Genomic DNA, 17,500 nt, shown 5'->3' on the forward strand with positions numbered 1-17,500 from the left:
ATATAAAATCATGTATGATCACCTGGCATTCTGGTCATACAAAAAGACATGACAAAATATCAAGTCCCTATCAGGTTCTGCCACCACATGATGTGATATTATGTCATCCATCATTAACGAGTTTAAAGAAATAATGATGCAAGCAAATAAAAAAAAATTATATAAATAAATTAATTAATTAATAAATAATAATAATCTGGGGCTAGTCAAGTCATACCTGAAACTCAAATTCTCTCTCTCCCCCACAAGCTGGACAAGGGGGAATATCTTGGGGTTTGTTCTCCAATGATACCCACAAAGGCTCTCCTCCTCGGTCGTAGCGTAAAACCTGAGGAGAGGATGTTGCTATAAGTGGGGTATTTGGCATTGAAAAATAAAAGTATATAATGCTAATACTTTTCATGAATAACAAAAGGTGAACTCTTAGCAAATAAGATTTCTAGGTGCGTGAAAAAAAAAAAACATTTAATTACTGTACATATATATATATATACTTTTTCTTTTTTTCTTGATCTAGTCATGGTTTAGTAAAAATGACTATTATTATTCACTAATGCATATCTTTGACATCATATGTTGTGGTATTTACCTGGTCAGGAAACTCCTTAATGCGCGTGCGGAACTTCTGGAATTGCTTGTCGGTTTCCTTAGTGGCCATCTTGATAAGGTCATCCTCATTCTTTTCAACATCTGATAATCATGAATTTATGATATTAGTAAATACAAAGTTTTTTTTCGTGTATATTTATTACATACATTAGAAAAGCAATCATTCACAACTTATTTTATATTATCTAGTTAGCTCAGTTTACCACTAAACATCAATCTAAATTATGTCTGTATGGAACTTTCCCTAACAACATATGAACTCCAAGAGTGGTGTACAAACTCATTTCCAGATAAAAAGGATAAATGCTTCTAAAGGTACTAAAAGAATAAAGATAAAAAAGTCAATAGCTACTAAAAACAAAAGCATTAACTACTGAAGCAGCATTTAAAAAGACAGTTCTAAATTATAATTATACAAAACAATTAGACAATTGCATGAGTTACTATAGAAGTTCTTTACTTAAATAAATGTGAGGCACTGAAAAGAAACCATGAAAGTACAGTCTCACTGTTCATTAAGAAAAAGTATCTCACCATCATCTAAATCCCTTGTTACTCTGCCAGACCTTAATAAAGCTTCATACTCCTGCATTACTTCTTCCTCTGTCTTCTCCTTCCTCTCTTCGAGTTCCTCTGGCTCCATGTCGACTTCATACTCGGGGAAAAGAAATTTGGCATTCCCCTTACATGACACTTTGCTTACTGTTTCTGTTGGGGAAACAATGCATACAATAAAACTACCATGAAGATCTAATTCCATTTTGTAACACAGCAATGAATTTCAAGAGCTATTAAATAATGTGATGGTGATTTCATAAGCCAAAAGAATACTCAATCAACCCATACACATCACAAGAATATTTCGCTCCTGCCTGATGATTACTATCATGTCATCATCTCTTACCCATAACACACATTTTACAGTGTTACATATTCATATACTCATAGGAGTTCCATTTGTATAGACACATTTTTCTTGACTTGCGAAAATAGTGTAAACAAATACAAAAGCCCCATTATCACCCTGTTGAACTGGGCAAGTGAGAAGCACTCTGAGAGGTGAAGCATGGCATCTCACCAGGAGAGATCTTGCACTTGTTGTCTAGCTGGCAGGTGCAGCATTAGGCAAACATAAGCCCCAGTGCAAATGGCTAACACTAATATTACTACCATGTATTACCTGGGTTCTTACACTCTTCCTTATGACCAGCTTTCCAGTCTAGTGCTTGGTGGTCTTTGGAACAATAACGGGCAACTTTACAACCTCCACACACCTGAAAATGAAAACCCTAATTAGTATCCGTTGTAAACATGAGGTGCATCTAATTCAATCCTCAAAGATCTTGTCTGATTATATGAAGAAACAAGATGACAACCTAGTTACTATTACCTTTGGTCCACATCCACCACAAACTCTACAGAGATTGTTGAAATCTGCAGCTCCTGGACTTTCTGAGCCAAGTTCAACATCCTGAAGAATAAATATGAAAGAACTGTTAAGTTTGCTCGACTTCTTCATGAAAGTATATCATTGAACAATATCAAAATGAATATAAAAATTAAAGGAAAATCTCTCTTTGTGCTTTAGCTGAAGTTGATGGTAATTTCCTAATCATAGAAAATAAAGTAATGTGTCAGGAACAAGAGAGTTTGCAGCAGCACCAAACTGCTACAACACACTTAAGTTAATTTGGTCAAAGTAAGAATTATACTTACTTTAGATGGATCAGGAGGATAAAATTCATTACCCCTCTGTAACTGTGACCTAAAAACTCGAATGTTCGAAGCATTATTTTCTTTACTGCAATCTGCATCGCGGCAGATGAAGACAAACACTGTCCTGTAATCCATTATTAAAAAATGAGTGTTCTTTATATACAATATGTAACTGTAACTTAAAGGTTTAAAAATGTAAAAATTAAAACTATATAATGAAAAATGAATATACATATCAATAAAAATTTCATAATAGCCATTAACATTTCAAAAGGAAGCTCAGAAATGTTTACAAATAACAACATAAAATCCACAAAGGGACAAACCTGTGGAAGCATTCCTCTTTATCATGGTGTGGTGCATACAGCTGACACAAGAATGCAAGTGGTTTACTACAGTTGCGGCATGTCAGCTGTTGCCCAGCTGGCAGGTCCTTTAGGGCTAACCATGCTGGATACCCTCCTACCTGCAAGCATCAAACTTTCAGAATTAAGTTGGCATTATAGCTACCTAGGCACTGCCCAGTTTGATTCATTAATCAACATTCTGGATATTTTGCCAACCTGGAAGTCAACCAATCTATGTCAAACAGTACTGACAAAGAAAATATGCATTTGGATAGCATTTAAAGTAAAAATAACTCTACACTAATATTACAGGGTGTTTTACGCAATTAACCATTCCAAGACAGGCCACATCTTAAAATGCGTGTGTTTTCTATCATTTTCTAAACATATGGTGTGATATATAGCTCTATATATATGATATATTAGCAAAGTCGTACTAATTTGCATTTGGCATGCTTGGGCATCATAAGTGAGGGAATAAATAACTTGTAATTTCAACAAAAGGGGAATTACAGTACAAGAGTGATCATACCCTGTGAATCATGCTGAAAGATGCCCTTTGCTATGTCTCTCCAGAGAAATTAAATTCCCTCTAATTTTGCATACAGAACTGGTTTCATAAAGTCTCTAAATCGTCAATGGTAAGAATTGGTGTAATGGGGTTTAACTTCAGGAAATTAATACACAACTCTTGTCTGATCTTTAGACGTGAAATGAAAAACACATTGCCTTTCTAATCCAGCACTGCACTGGTCTTAACTTTTAATGTCCCTCTTGACCAGAATTAAAAAGTCTCTCCGGAGGCCTGCCCCACAACACTTAGGTGACACACCAATTAGGAACCAATAAATATGTAGGTTGATAGTTTCCTATATCTACCATAATTATTATAGCATCTGTGCATGCTAACTTCAAAAATGTTTTTTTTTTTTAGTTCACAGAAATTCCAGGTAACAATTATATTGGCCCTAATAACTGGGGAAGGCCCCAACCCCATAATCCTTATATATGTGTGTTATATCAAGATTCTATGAAAGAATAAATGCATCAACATTCAATAGCTCCCATAACACTGGCATATCTCTTAGTGAGCACAGAAACCTCTACAGATTAACCCACTTACGACGGGGGCATTCCAGCCTTGAATGTCCCAATGCCGGGGCGTTCGAATTATTAGGCCTAAATCAATTAAATGGCTGGCACAATACTGTGCCGCCCGGCCACTGGGCTTTTGAATGCGCGGTACAGTACTGTACCACCCGTCCAGAGAGGGTTAAGAGTTCTGGGAAAGGCCCACAAACTTTCAGCATGGATTGACACTGGACTGGATCTTCAGGGAGTTCTGCAAGCTCTATCAAATTTGTCAAGTGTTCCTTTGTCTCATTAATACTATTCCTGCTAGTAATGGCTATGAAGAACACAGAAGACACCACTATTACACTTTGTTAAGACATTGCAGACGGGGATAAATTCGCTTGCCCAGTCTCCAGGATAGGTTTTATTCTAGAGAGAGATTGCTTGAAGCAATATAATTTGAATTTTCCCACTCTCTTTCAGTCATTCATTGTAAAACTATGGCCATTTTTGTGTTTTATATTTTGTGTGTTTTATTGAGTTTAGAGACATATGTGCCATATGACACTGTCTATCAATGCTGCAGTTGACTAAAATTGTAGTATATTATCTATATTAGCTCATTATTTTCTTTATACTCAGTATGATAGAAGTGTTGCTGTTTTATGGAAGGACAAAAGGCAAAATTATTTTTTTGTATTTTTATGCTGTCATGAACAAATACAAAACATATAACCACCTACAATAAAAATAGCATGAAGAGGTAGGGAAAAGGAATGAAACCTGTGCTTATGACAGTGATTGCCACAGTGAAAGGCATCCATATTGGCACAGGAGCACATTTAACCCGATACCGCCGGGCGCCGTCCACAGACGGCGATTTTTGTAATATGCATAGCGCCGGGTGCCGGCATGCGCCGTCAATCGTATAATTGATTTAGGCCTATGCGTTTGAGAGCCCCGACATTGCAGCCATGCAAAAACGGAACAGTGCCGGCGGTAATAAGCAAAATGGGTTTCAACTCGCTTACAAAACCTAGATGGCACCACTTTCTTCTAGCACCAGCAGGAGAGAGAGCCTTGAATGGCACCCATCTACGGTCTCTAGCAAGCACTATCTCTATAGAGGGATGGCACATCGCAAGTTGCCGACCTCTTGCTCTAAAGTACCGCAGATGAAAGATGTGCAGGCAGAACGAGAGGAGGAAGGTGACTTACACCATGCCCAATGCCTACAATGTGCCCCTGTGCCAGTAGGGATGCCTTTTATTGTGGCACTCACTGTCAAAAGCACAAGTTTCCTTCCTCTTCCCTACCTCTTCATTTTGGATGGCTATAAGTTTCGTGTTTGTTTGTGACAGCACAGAAATACGAAAAAATAAAGTTGCTTTTTGCCCCCCCATAAAACAGTAATACTTCTATCACATTGAGTATAAAGAAAAAAAATGAGTTGATATGGACCCTGAACTACAATTTTAGTCAACTGCAGAATTGGTGGAACCTGTGATATGACAGATATAAATTTCTAAAAACAGTAAAACACACAAAAAAACAAATCACAAAAATGTCTCTAGCTCTACAATGAGTGACGAAAAGGGAGTGGGAAAAATCAAATTATGTTGCAGAAGCTGCCTTGATCGGAAATAAAACTCATCCTGGAGCCTGTGTAAGCAAATCTATCCACTGTCGGCAATGGGTTAAGACACTGGGTATGGATTGAGTCACTTTCTTCTTCTCGTTCTGCCTGCACATCCTTCATCGGCGGTACTTTAGGGCAAGAGTTTGTCAACTTAGTGTGTGCCATCGCTCTATAGAGACAGTGCTTGCTAGAGACCGTGGATGGGTGCCATTCAAGGCTCTCTCTCCTGCCAGGAAAAAGTGGTGCCATCTAGGTTTTGGATGTTAACTTAGCTCGATATTACTGTAATTACAGTAATCATGACTGCAGTTGCCATCATCATTCAATCCTTTTTCATAGCAAAATAAAATAGCACAGTGATCCAAAATCCCTGAACGTCACGTATGTCATGACACCCGTCTGCAATGGCTTAAATATATCCTGAGGAAAGTATAGATAAGACCACTCCTGCTCATCAAATTTATGCTAGCACAACATAGGCCAGTGATGCCATAGCCTCTACACTTCACATTCTAACAAAAACAAACAACTCCACCATATATATTCTGCCTTATGACACCTTAGCAAATAAGAAACCAGTTCAAGTAACACCTTGCCTAACAGATGTGTGGATGTTTAGAAGTTTGACTTTAGAGGAATGCAAAGTACAGGGGACACAGCTTCCACAGCCTCTCTCCATCCTATTCTGAATAATCTATCCTGAGGCAGATTTTCTAAAAGCTCTTAAGCCCATTTGACTTATATTTTCTGTGAAAGTAACATTGTCATTGACTAACACAATACTTTCTCTTTATTACTAATTTCATATCAACTCGATGGGTAATTAGCAGCAATTTAAAAAGCCACAAATAATAACAATATACTAAATTGTTGGTCAAAGTGCCACATACACGAATATCTAAAATGAGATTCGCGCATTAGACACCGACGTGTAAACAGTGCTCGGAAAATCATAAGGAAAAGTAGACTCAAGCCGTACAAATGGCAACAAACATTACAGACTCAGGAGAGGATCCTGAAAAAGATGAAGATATGAATCAAGAATTACAAAATCATAGAAGAAGAAAAAACAGTTTAGAAAACGGTGAAAATCCAATTTCAAGACAACCGCGTTTCGACTACTCAAAATTCCCGCCACTTGACCAAGCCAGAAGAAAAACAACAGATCGCCAACAACAAGCAGCAAGGGAACCTTTGGACATCGAAACGCAAGTATCTGATAATGAGAACGTAATATTAATACAAATGAACGATGACCAAATAACCTCAAACTTTAATAATCCCATTAAATTTACTGAAGCAATAAACCAATCTATATTCCACAAATACATCATTGAAAACTCATTGAGAGTACTAGGGATTGGGAAAGCAATAAGGTTTGAGGTTAATGACATATCAAAATTTCAACCTCTTGACGCAATTAAAACCTTGGGAAACTGGAAGGTTAATTGCAAACAACCATCCTCATGTATAAATTCTGGTTGTAAATATGGAACAATATTCCCCGTTGATACTGATATTGATCTGCAAGAGATAAAGAAAAAAATTAAAACATTATGGGGACAGGACTCAAAAATCACAGAAATAATCAGAATAAACAAAAGAAATCAAGACAAAAATAATGAAAAAAAATGGATCCCCTCAAAATCTTTAAGAATAACTTTCCAAGGGATTCTCCCTTAAAAAGTAATCATAGGACATACTTCATACTCAGTTCAGCAGTACATCTTCCCAATTCCCAAATGTTTCAAATGCTTAAGGTATGGACACGGCATACTAACATGTAAAAATAGGACCAGATGTAGTAAGTGTAGCCAATATGATCACAATTTTAAAGAATGCACAAATAACCCTTACTGTTTCTTTTGTGATGAACAACACATCCCAGCACATTTAACATGTAAAGTACACACACAGGCACAAGAAATAAACAAAAAAAACACAACACCCAATAACTACGAAGTTAAAAAACTTCTACAACAGTTAAATCCCGTCTCACAAAATAAAAAAGTGAAGCCTAACACTACAACATCAAACAACATACAGACTATTCAACCACAAAATACATTAGGAGATACACATGACATAAACAAGATAACTACTAACAACTCACAACCAACACAACAAACCATAAAACCAACATACGCTCAAACATTATCACAAGAACTAAGCATCAATCCAGGTCAAATAACCCAAAAAAATGACAAAAAGAAAAAAGAAAATAGGAAGAACAAATCAGATAATTATGAAGATTTAATTAGCCCACCTAAACAAACCCCAATCAAACAAAAACAGAAAATTAGCCAGAATCAGAATTTAGCAAATAAAAATCTGGATCAATCCCCAATTACATGGACTTTACCAACTCCATTATTGAGTGGAAAATCACAAAAAACAGCCATAGACAGTAGTGACAAAGAATTTTCATGGATTACCTTCATAAAAGAAATAACAAAAGTCTTTTCAAACATTATGAACAGATGTAAAGCCAAAACATCAATAATAACAACCATTACAGAAACTATATCAGAAATAACCCCACTTATCAAGGACTTATTAGAATATTTAAATGGATAATATAATTTTGTGGAATCCAAGATCAATATTAAACAAAAAAACAGAAATAAATTACTTGATATATAAAGAAAACCCAATACTAATCGCATTATGCGAAACATGGTTGAAAGAAAAAGATAACTTAAAAATCCAAAACTATGACATAATAAGAAAGGATAGACAAGATAAAACAGGAGGAGGGTTAGCTTTTTGTATAAACAAAAATATACAGTACAAAAATATTAACTTAAGAGACAGACTCAAAAACAAAATTGAAACACTTGGAATAAAAATCCCATATAATAACAAATGGTTGAATATTCTCTTAATATATAATCCTTGCAACAATATATCAAAACAAGACATAGAATATTATTCAAATCAACTAGATGATCCAAAACTAATAATGGGAGATTTTAATGCCCATCATCCTCTCTGGAACAAAAACCAAAATACAAAAATAACTAACAAATCGGGGCAAAACCTATTTGAATTTTTAATTTACAATAACCTAATCCTTTTAACTCCCCCAGGACAAATTACCAGAATTGACCCGAATTCAAGCAAAGAATCAACCTTAGACCTAATCATAGGTTCCCCTAATCTCAATCACCTTTCCATAATTCCTGGAATTAATCAAGGAAGCGACCACCTCCCAATAATCATAAAAGACCAAATCCAACAAAAGCAATCATTTAAGAGAGAAAAGAAATGGAACTTTACCACAGAAGGATGGTTAAAATACATAGAGGCACTCAAAAACCTAGATATAGAAAATACTAAATCAATAACAGAAATAACAAATAAATTAAAAATAATAGGATCAAACTATTTTAATTTTGACAATAGTAATTATAAGAAAAAACCCAACAAACCTTGGTGGAATGAGACCTGCCATAATATCATAAAAGAAAGAAATAAAGCTTTCAACAGATGGAGGAAAAGACCCAATATAGAAAACCAAATTAATTACAAAAGATTATTTGCTAGAAGCAAACAAATCTTAGAAGAAAAAAGAAAAGCATGGGAAAAATTTTGTAATGAACTAGATTTCAAAACTCCTCCCAAAAAAATATGGAATTTCATAAAGAAATTATCAGGTAAAGATTCCACTACTGAATACCCAATAATATATAATAATCAACCCATCACAAAAATAGATAATCAATTAAATCTGTTCAAACAAGAATTCAAAAAGATAACCAGTAAAGTTCCCCAAAAAATACTTGAAAAGAAAGATTCAAACAGACTTTTCAAATCACCTGATACAGAAGGGTTAAGAAAAATTCACTTTATATGAATTAAAAAAAATGCAATAAAAAATTCCAAGAATGGTAAAGCATATGGACCAGATGAAATTCCCTATGAGTTTTATAAAAGAGCCCCAGACAATATTTTAAAACAAATATTAAAAAACTTGAATGAACTTTGGTCCAAAGGAGAATATCCCGAAGAACTAAAAAATGTCTTAGTCAATCCAATAATAAAACCGGGAAAAAATCCAGCAGAAATTTCTTCTTATAGATTTATTAGTAGAATTTCCACAATAGGTAAACTACTAGAAAACATGATTACATATAGAATAACCTGGTGGCTAGAAACCAATGATAAACTTGACAAAGACCAAACAGGTTTTAGACCAGGAAAATCAACTATTGATGCATTACAAATCATAAATCTAATAATAACAAAAGCACTAAAAGAAAAGAAATTTATTCTAGTAGCTTGCCTCGACTTAGAGAAAGCTTTTGACTCAGCAAATCATGAAGCAATAATAAAAAAAAAAAAAAGCAGCGAAAATAGGAATAATAGGTAATCCTTTAAAACACTTTCGAACGAACCTTCATAGAGTAAACACTAGTGCTTGTGAAGTGAACTTAAAATAGTAAATGGACAACAAACTCAATCCAAACCCAGGAGAGAAACCTGGAATAGTGAAAGACATGATAATAGATCCTCAAAGCAACAGCAGACGAAGAAATAGAGAAAGCGATAGCGAAGAAAACCCAATTCCCAAACAACCAAGAAACGACAACACCGGCAACACCGGCGCAAAACCCCGGGAAGCCAACACCGAAGAACACCCCCAGGAAAATTACCAACAAACCATGGAAGAAGAAGACACAGTAAACAGGCAAGAAAAACAAATTCAAAATGTAGTTCTCATAAGCTTAACAGATGAGTCAAACTCAGCAAATTTTAACAATCCCATCAAATTGACAAATGCCATAAATGAGTCAATATTTCAAAAATATATCATTGAAAATACTCTAAGAGTACTAGGAAGAGGAAGAGCAATTAGATTTGAAGTAAATGATATAAATAAAATCAACCAGTTAAGTGAAATAACTAAACTGGGAGAATGGGATATAAAATGCAAACAACCAGCATCAAGCAGAAATTCAGATTGCAATTATGGAACAATATTTCCAATTGAAGTAGACATAGATCCAGAGATGATAAAAAATAAGACCAGAATACTACAGGGCACAAACTCAGAAATAGTAGAGATAATCAGAATAAAAAACCCAACAAAGACAAAGAAAGTGAAACCAAGTGGATCCCCACTAGATCCTTAAGAATAACTTTCAAAGGACCACTGCCTGAAAGAATAGCTATTGGGCATACCTCCTATCAAATCTATCAATATACTTTCCCCATTCAAAAATGTTATAATTGTCTAAGATACGGTCATGGGATCATAACTTGCAAAAACAAAAAAAGATGCAGCAAATGTAGTCAGTTCAATCACAACTTCAAAGAATGTACAAACCAACCTTTTTGTTTTTACTGCCAAGAGGAACACTCACCAAACACAAACTCATGCAAAATCCACTTAAAGGCACAACGGATAAACACACAAAACACAACACCTAACAACTACAACATCAAAAAACAACTACAAGAACTAAAACCAATACAAAAACAAGACAATGCCAACTCAAACCAAAACTTGTCTTCATTCACAAAAGACCAACAACAGAACAAAACAAACACACAACCAACAAAGAACACCCACCAAACACATCCCAAACATGAACAACACACAAACAAACAAACAACAGACAACACACTGCAAACAAACAGTCAATATCCAACAGACAATACACCTCTAACAAACACCCAACATCCAACAGACAACACACCTCTAACAACCACCCAACACCCAACAGATACCACACCCTTAACATCTGCACAAACACTAAAACAAACAAAAGTGGATAGCCTAACATTAGGACAAAGAACTCCTAAAAAGCAAAAAAAACAGCATAACAATCAAAAAGAACCAGAATATTCACCAGAAAAATCAAATCAAACCAATAGGTCTGAATCAAACCCAAAAAAAACACAAGAAAAAAATCTAATTCAATTAGACGAATCACCTGTAATGTGGTCACTACCAACTCCAATAAGAAACCCAATAATACAAGAAGAAGAAGAAAAAAAGAGGAAGAATTTTCTTGGATAAATACAATTAAAGAAGTTTTCAATACAATAAAAAAGATAGTAAACAATATTAAGACTAACAGCTCAATAATTGAAATCATAACAGACGCAATAAATGATTTGACCCCAATTATAAAAACAATTATAAAATATATCTATGAATAAAATAATACACTGGAATGCAAGATCAATAATAAACAAAAAAACAGAATTAAACTACTTGATTTATAAAGAACAACCTGACCTAATAGGAATATCAGAAACATGGCTAAAAAACAAAGATACGTTCAACATCAATAATTATGAAATAATTAGAAAAGACAGAACAAACCAAGTGGGAGGAGGTCTAGCATTATGTATAAAAAGAAACTTGCAGTTCAAAAAATTAGATTTAATAGATAGACATAAAGAGAAAATAGAAACACTCGCATTAAAAATAAATTACAAAGATAAATGGTCATACATACTTTTAACATACAATCCATGCAACAATATTGAAACAAAAGAACTAGAATATTACATAGAACAATTGGGAAACCCAAAACTAATAATAGGCGATTTCAACAGTCATCACCCCCACTGGAACCCGAGGATAGATTTAAAATTAGCAAACAGAACAGGAAAAAATATTTTTGAGTTAATAAATCAAAAAAACTTAATACTATTAACCCCACCAGGCCAAACAACTAAAATAGATCCAAGAAATGGAAAGGAAACTACAATAGACCTAGTAATAGGGACGCCAAACCTAAGTCATCTAGAAATAAATTCAGGCCCAAATTTAACCAGTGATCACCTACCAATCATAATAAAAGATAACATAAAACCTATTACAAACCAAAAGAAAGAAAAGAAATGGATATTTAAAGAAGAAAGATGGAAAGATTACAAAAAAGATCTAAAAGCTAAAGATGTAACAACTATAAAGTCTATAGAAGAACTAACAGACCTTTTAAGAACTACAGGACAAACTTATTTCAAATTCAATAATGAAAATAGAATAGATAAACCAAATAAACCATGGTGGAATAACAAATGTAAAGAAATTATAAAAAAAAGAAATAAAGCATATAACAAATGGAAGAAGAAACCAAATAAGGAAAATCAAATTGAATACAAGACACTATTAGCAAAAGCTAAACAAATCATAGATAAAGAAAAAAAAGAATCCTGGGAAAAATTCTGTACCTCACTCAGCTTTACAACCCCTCCGAAAACAATATGGAATTTCATAAAAAAAATGAATGGCAGAACATCAAAAATGGACTACCCAATAATAATCAATAATCAACCCATTTCAGATCAATTAAAAAAGACTGAGATATTCAGCAAAGAATATCAAAAACTGGTTAACAATAATCCAAAAATACTCCTAACTGAAAAAGAAAGAAAAAAATTACTAGACCTTCCAGATACAAAAGGCTTAAATAACAAAATAACGATCACAGAATTAAAAACAATAATAAATAACACAAAAAATAACAAAGCATATGGGCCAGACAAAGTTCCTTACGAACTATATAAAAATGCACCAAACAATATCATGGAAACCATACTAAAGCTAATAAATCAACATTGGATCGAAGGGACATACCCAAAACAAAGTAAAAGCTCAATAGTAAACCCAATACTAAAACCAAATAAAAAAACAGAAGAACCTAACTCCTACAGGTTCATAAGCAGAATATCCTGTATTGGCAAAATATTTGAAGGGATTATCACAAGAAGATTAAACTGGTGGTTAGAAACAAACAATTTACTAGACATAGACCTGACAGGATTCAGACCAAATAGAAACACCATAGATGCCTTACACATATTAGACATACAAATAAATAAAGCATTCAAAGAAAACAAGTACATGCTAGTAGCATGTATAGACCTTGAAAAAGCATTCGACATGGTAAACCATGACGCTATAATAATAAAAATGGCAAGACTAGGAATAAGAGGAACAATACTAAAATGGATACACAATTTCCTAAATGAAAGAACTTACATAATTAAAATAGGAAACCAAAATTCAAATAAGGGTAAAATCTTAAACGGAGTTCCACAAGGCTCACCTTTAAGCCCAACTCTATTTAACATCATGATGACAGATCTAAAAATCTCAAAAGAGATAACCAAAATAATTTATGCAGACGATATAACAATATTAACACACAAAAAAAATTTAATAGAAGCAAAAAATAAACTAGAAATTGGACTAAAAAAGATAAAAGAGTGGGCTACCACTTGGCAAATGAAAATAAACTTTACGAAAAGCAAGATAATGTGTTTTACAAATAAAAAAATAGATCACATTCCAAACATTAAAATAGATAACCAAGAACTACAGTTTGTAACTAACCATGATATATTAGGAATAAAACTTGATGCCCCAAAATTAAAATGGAGAAATCACATAAACAATTTAAAAATACAATTACAAAACAGATTAGACATAATGAAAAAATTATCATCACATAAATGGGGAGCAAATAGAGAATCATTAATGAAATTTTATGAAATTTACATCAGACCAAAAATAGAATACGGAATAACAATCTACGGAACAGCCAAAATACAGGATATGAAAAAATTGGAGACCATACAAAACACAGCTATGAGACTGGCAACAGGATGCTTTAAGTCCACTCCAGTAATAGCCCTCCAAGCATTAACAAACAAACCTCCCATATCAATAAGAATAAAAGAATTAGAATGCAGACAGATGATAAAGATACTAGAAAAACCTGATAATATGCCCATAAAAAGATTAACAAAAATAGATATAGAAAAATATAACCCCATTAAAGATAAAAGAATGCTAGTACACAGAACAATAAAAACTTGCATAGAAATAAAACATAACATAAAAGTAAGCAGTATACCAAACGTCTCTCCCGTTCCACCATGGAAAGACATTTCAAGACACATAGAAAGTCAATTTATTAAGAATTTCACTAAAGATCTCCCTCAACAGATAATCTTAAATCAATTTAAAGAAATGGAAAACAAAAAATATAAAAATTATCAAAAAATATTCACAGATGGCTCCAAAATAAAAGAACCTAGCTCTACATCAGCAGCTATATATATACAAAAAAAAAATATAACAACAATCTGGAGACTACCAAAAAACATTCAAATCATAGAGGCAGAATTGTACGCAATAAAACAAGCTTTGAAATACATACAAAATAACAAACTAAAAAATGCAGTAATTTTCTCAGACTCGAAATCAGCAATGCAGAGCATATTAAATCATAAAATAAAAAACTACAAACAAATTATATATGAAATACAACAAACATTACACACATTAAACGAAGACCAAAACTTAAACACAAAAATACAATGGATACCAGCTCACAAAAACATAAAAGGTAACGAAATAGCAGATCTAGCAGCCAAAAAGGCCCATCAAATAAATGAACTCACGACCATATCCAAAGACAAAAATAATATAATAAAAGAAATAAAACAAAAAAATCAAAACAAATGGGAAGAACAACTAAAACAAGCCCTATCCGGAAAAAAACTATTTCATCAAAAACAACAGCCCACAACCATGGTCTAGAACCAAAAATAGGAAACTGGATGTATGTCTATCAAGAATCCTAACCAAACACACAAGACTAAAACAACATTTGTACAGACTCAAAATGGAAACGGATCCTGCATGCAGATGGTGCCACCAAGAAAATGAAAACATAGAACATCTAACACTCCAGTGTCCAAGATTCAACTCATACAGACTGAAACTGCTGGATGCATTAAAAGTAATCAAAATAAATAATCCTGACATATCCTTATTAATTACAGGAGCTCATCACCCACCAGCTAAGAAGTACTACATTCTAAGACACATGAAGATATTTTTACAAAGATCAAAACTGATAGACATCATATAAGCAACAAGAAAACAAGAAACTCCCAAGGAAAGCAGATCCAGGGAATATAGACATAAAAAGTCTAAAACCCTATAAAAGAAGAAAGAAGAAGAAGAATCCTTTAAAATGGATAAATAATTTTCTAACGAACAGAACTTTCCAAATATCAATAGGAGCATATAAATCTTCAAAAGAAAAAATACTAAAAGGAGTACCGCAAGGGTCACCTTTAAGTCCTGTACTTTTTAACATACTCATGTCAGACCTAGAAATACCAGAAAACACGAAAAAAGTAATTTACGCAGATGATATTACCTTAATATCAGAAAACCATGATCTAATGAAAGCCATAACAGATATCGAACAAGCAATAAAACATATAAAAGAATGGACTAATATATGGGATCTAAAAATAAATATAAAGAAAAGTAAACTTATGTGTTTCACTAATAAAAGAATAAGAAACATTCCAAAAGTAAAGATAGATAATGAAGAACTTGAATTTAGTAGCAATCATAATATACTAGGACTAAATTTTAATAGTCCAAAACTAAAATGGGGAAAACAAATTCAAAATATAAAATTAACCACTCTAAATAGACTAAGCATAATGAAAAAACTGACCTCGCTGTCATGGGGAATGAGTAGAGAAAACTTGTTAAAATTTTATAAGATATACATTAAACCAAAAATAGATTATGGGCTAATGATTTATGGTAATACAAACAATACAGAACTAAAAAAATTAGAATCAATACAAAACGAAGCTCTCAGAATAGCTACAGGTTGCTTCAAGTCAACACCGATAATAGCATTGCAAGCTATTACGAAAATGTTACCATTAAAACAAAACATAAAAGAACAAGAATACATTCAGATGCAAAAGAATTTACAGAAACAAAACAATAGTCCATTAAAACAACTAACAATAAAAATGATAAAAACATACGAACCAAACAGTACCCCCAAAAATATGATCCACAGTGCAATAGAGACATGCAAAGAACTAAAGCTATACATCACAACAAAAGTAATACCTAATATAACTCCTTTACCCCCATGGTTTGACATTCTTCAAATAACAGAAACGCATTTCATGGATAACCTGTCCAAAGAAACAACAAAAGAAATAATCTCAAAACAATTCCTAATGCTAGAGAAAAGCAAATATAAAAATCATCAAAAGATTTTTACAGATGGATCTATGCTTAAAGAAAAAAACTCAACCTCAGCAGCAATATACATAGCTGAAAAAAATATCACAACTATATGGAAATTACCAAACCATACTCAAATAATAGAAGCTGAACTATTTGCAATAAGACAAGGATTGAAATACATAATTGAAAATAAATTAACAAAAACAGTCATACTTACTGACTCTAAATCAGCTATACAATTAATAGCAAACCCAAAACCAAAGAAATACAAAGGAATCACATTTGATATACAAAACTTAATACTTACACTAACAAAACATAAAAGCATTATAAAGATACAACACATACCCGCACACAAAAACATAAAAGGAAACGAAATAGTAGATCTTGCAGCCAAAAAAGCACACATCACGTCACCCTCAAACTTAATCAAAGACATATCAAACATCAAAAAAGAAACCAAGTTAATATTTCAAAATAATTGGGAAAAACAACTGAACAGAATATTAAGTACAAAAAATTACTACATAAAAAACTCAAACTCACAACCATGGACAAGATCCAAAAATAGAAAAATAGATATATGTCTAACCAGACTAAAAACAAAACATACAAAACTAAAACAACATCTTAACAGAATAAAAATTGAAACTGATCCATTTTGCAGATGGTGCAACATCCAAGAAGAATCAGATGAACACTTATTTCTGCATTGCCCAAGGTTCAACTCAAACAGAGTTAAGTTACTAGAAGCACTGAAAAAAATCAAAATCATTAACCCGACAGTGGAACTTCTAATCACTGGAGGAAATCAACCAACAACAAAGAAATATTACATTCTCAGACATACTAAAATATTTCTCCAAAGAACAAAGATAATGAACATCACATAACCAAGAAAAAACACAGAAAAGAATCCAGGGAATATAGACTGTAGAGCAGTCTAAAACCCTATAAAAGAAGAAAGAAGAAGAAGAATATCTAAAATAATACAATATAAAAGAAAAAACACGACCTAATAAAGAGTCAACATAAACCCACAACGGCAAGAACAATATCTACAATAGACAATAC

General features: G+C 33.1%; 3 protein-coding genes across 3 annotated transcripts in view; 2 read left to right on the plus strand and 1 right to left on the minus strand.

Moving 5' to 3' along the window:
• The window catches only part of Zfrp8 (Zinc finger protein RP-8), a 20,270-nt gene that overhangs the window by 2,473 nt on the left and 297 nt on the right, over positions 1 to 17,500 (minus strand). Inside the window, exons 2-8 of the mRNA XM_043031874.2 lie at positions 2,652 to 2,791; positions 2,326 to 2,449; positions 2,000 to 2,080; positions 1,790 to 1,883; positions 1,144 to 1,317; positions 590 to 690; positions 218 to 328 (exon numbers count right to left, since the gene is read on the minus strand). Of these exons, the coding sequence (XP_042887808.2) occupies positions 218 to 328; positions 590 to 690; positions 1,144 to 1,317; positions 1,790 to 1,883; positions 2,000 to 2,080; positions 2,326 to 2,449; positions 2,652 to 2,791 (825 nt within the window). The remainder of the gene's footprint in view (positions 1 to 217; positions 329 to 589; positions 691 to 1,143; positions 1,318 to 1,789; positions 1,884 to 1,999; positions 2,081 to 2,325; positions 2,450 to 2,651; positions 2,792 to 17,500) is intronic.
• Positions 6,263 to 17,427, plus strand: LOC122252759 (uncharacterized). The gene is made up of 2 exons (XM_086532847.1): positions 6,263 to 6,593; positions 17,094 to 17,427. Exons 1-2 carry the CDS (start codon positions 6,367 to 6,369, stop codon positions 17,317 to 17,319), a joined length of 453 nt encoding a protein of 150 aa, XP_086388973.1. The 5' UTR covers positions 6,263 to 6,366; the 3' UTR covers positions 17,320 to 17,427.
• LOC147472180 (uncharacterized) lies at positions 11,822 to 15,377 on the plus strand. Its single transcript, XM_086532800.1, is given in 2 exon segments — positions 11,822 to 14,905; positions 14,907 to 15,377. Coding segments are annotated over 2 exon segments (2,658 nt in total). The 5' UTR covers positions 11,822 to 12,628; the 3' UTR covers positions 15,288 to 15,377.

This window comes from Penaeus japonicus, unplaced genomic scaffold (genome assembly GCF_977035675.1).
Source record: "Penaeus japonicus unplaced genomic scaffold, GWHDUDI00000001_assembly GWHDUDI00000003, whole genome shotgun sequence".
NCBI classification, from domain to species: Eukaryota; Metazoa; Arthropoda; class Malacostraca; order Decapoda; family Penaeidae; genus Penaeus; species Penaeus japonicus.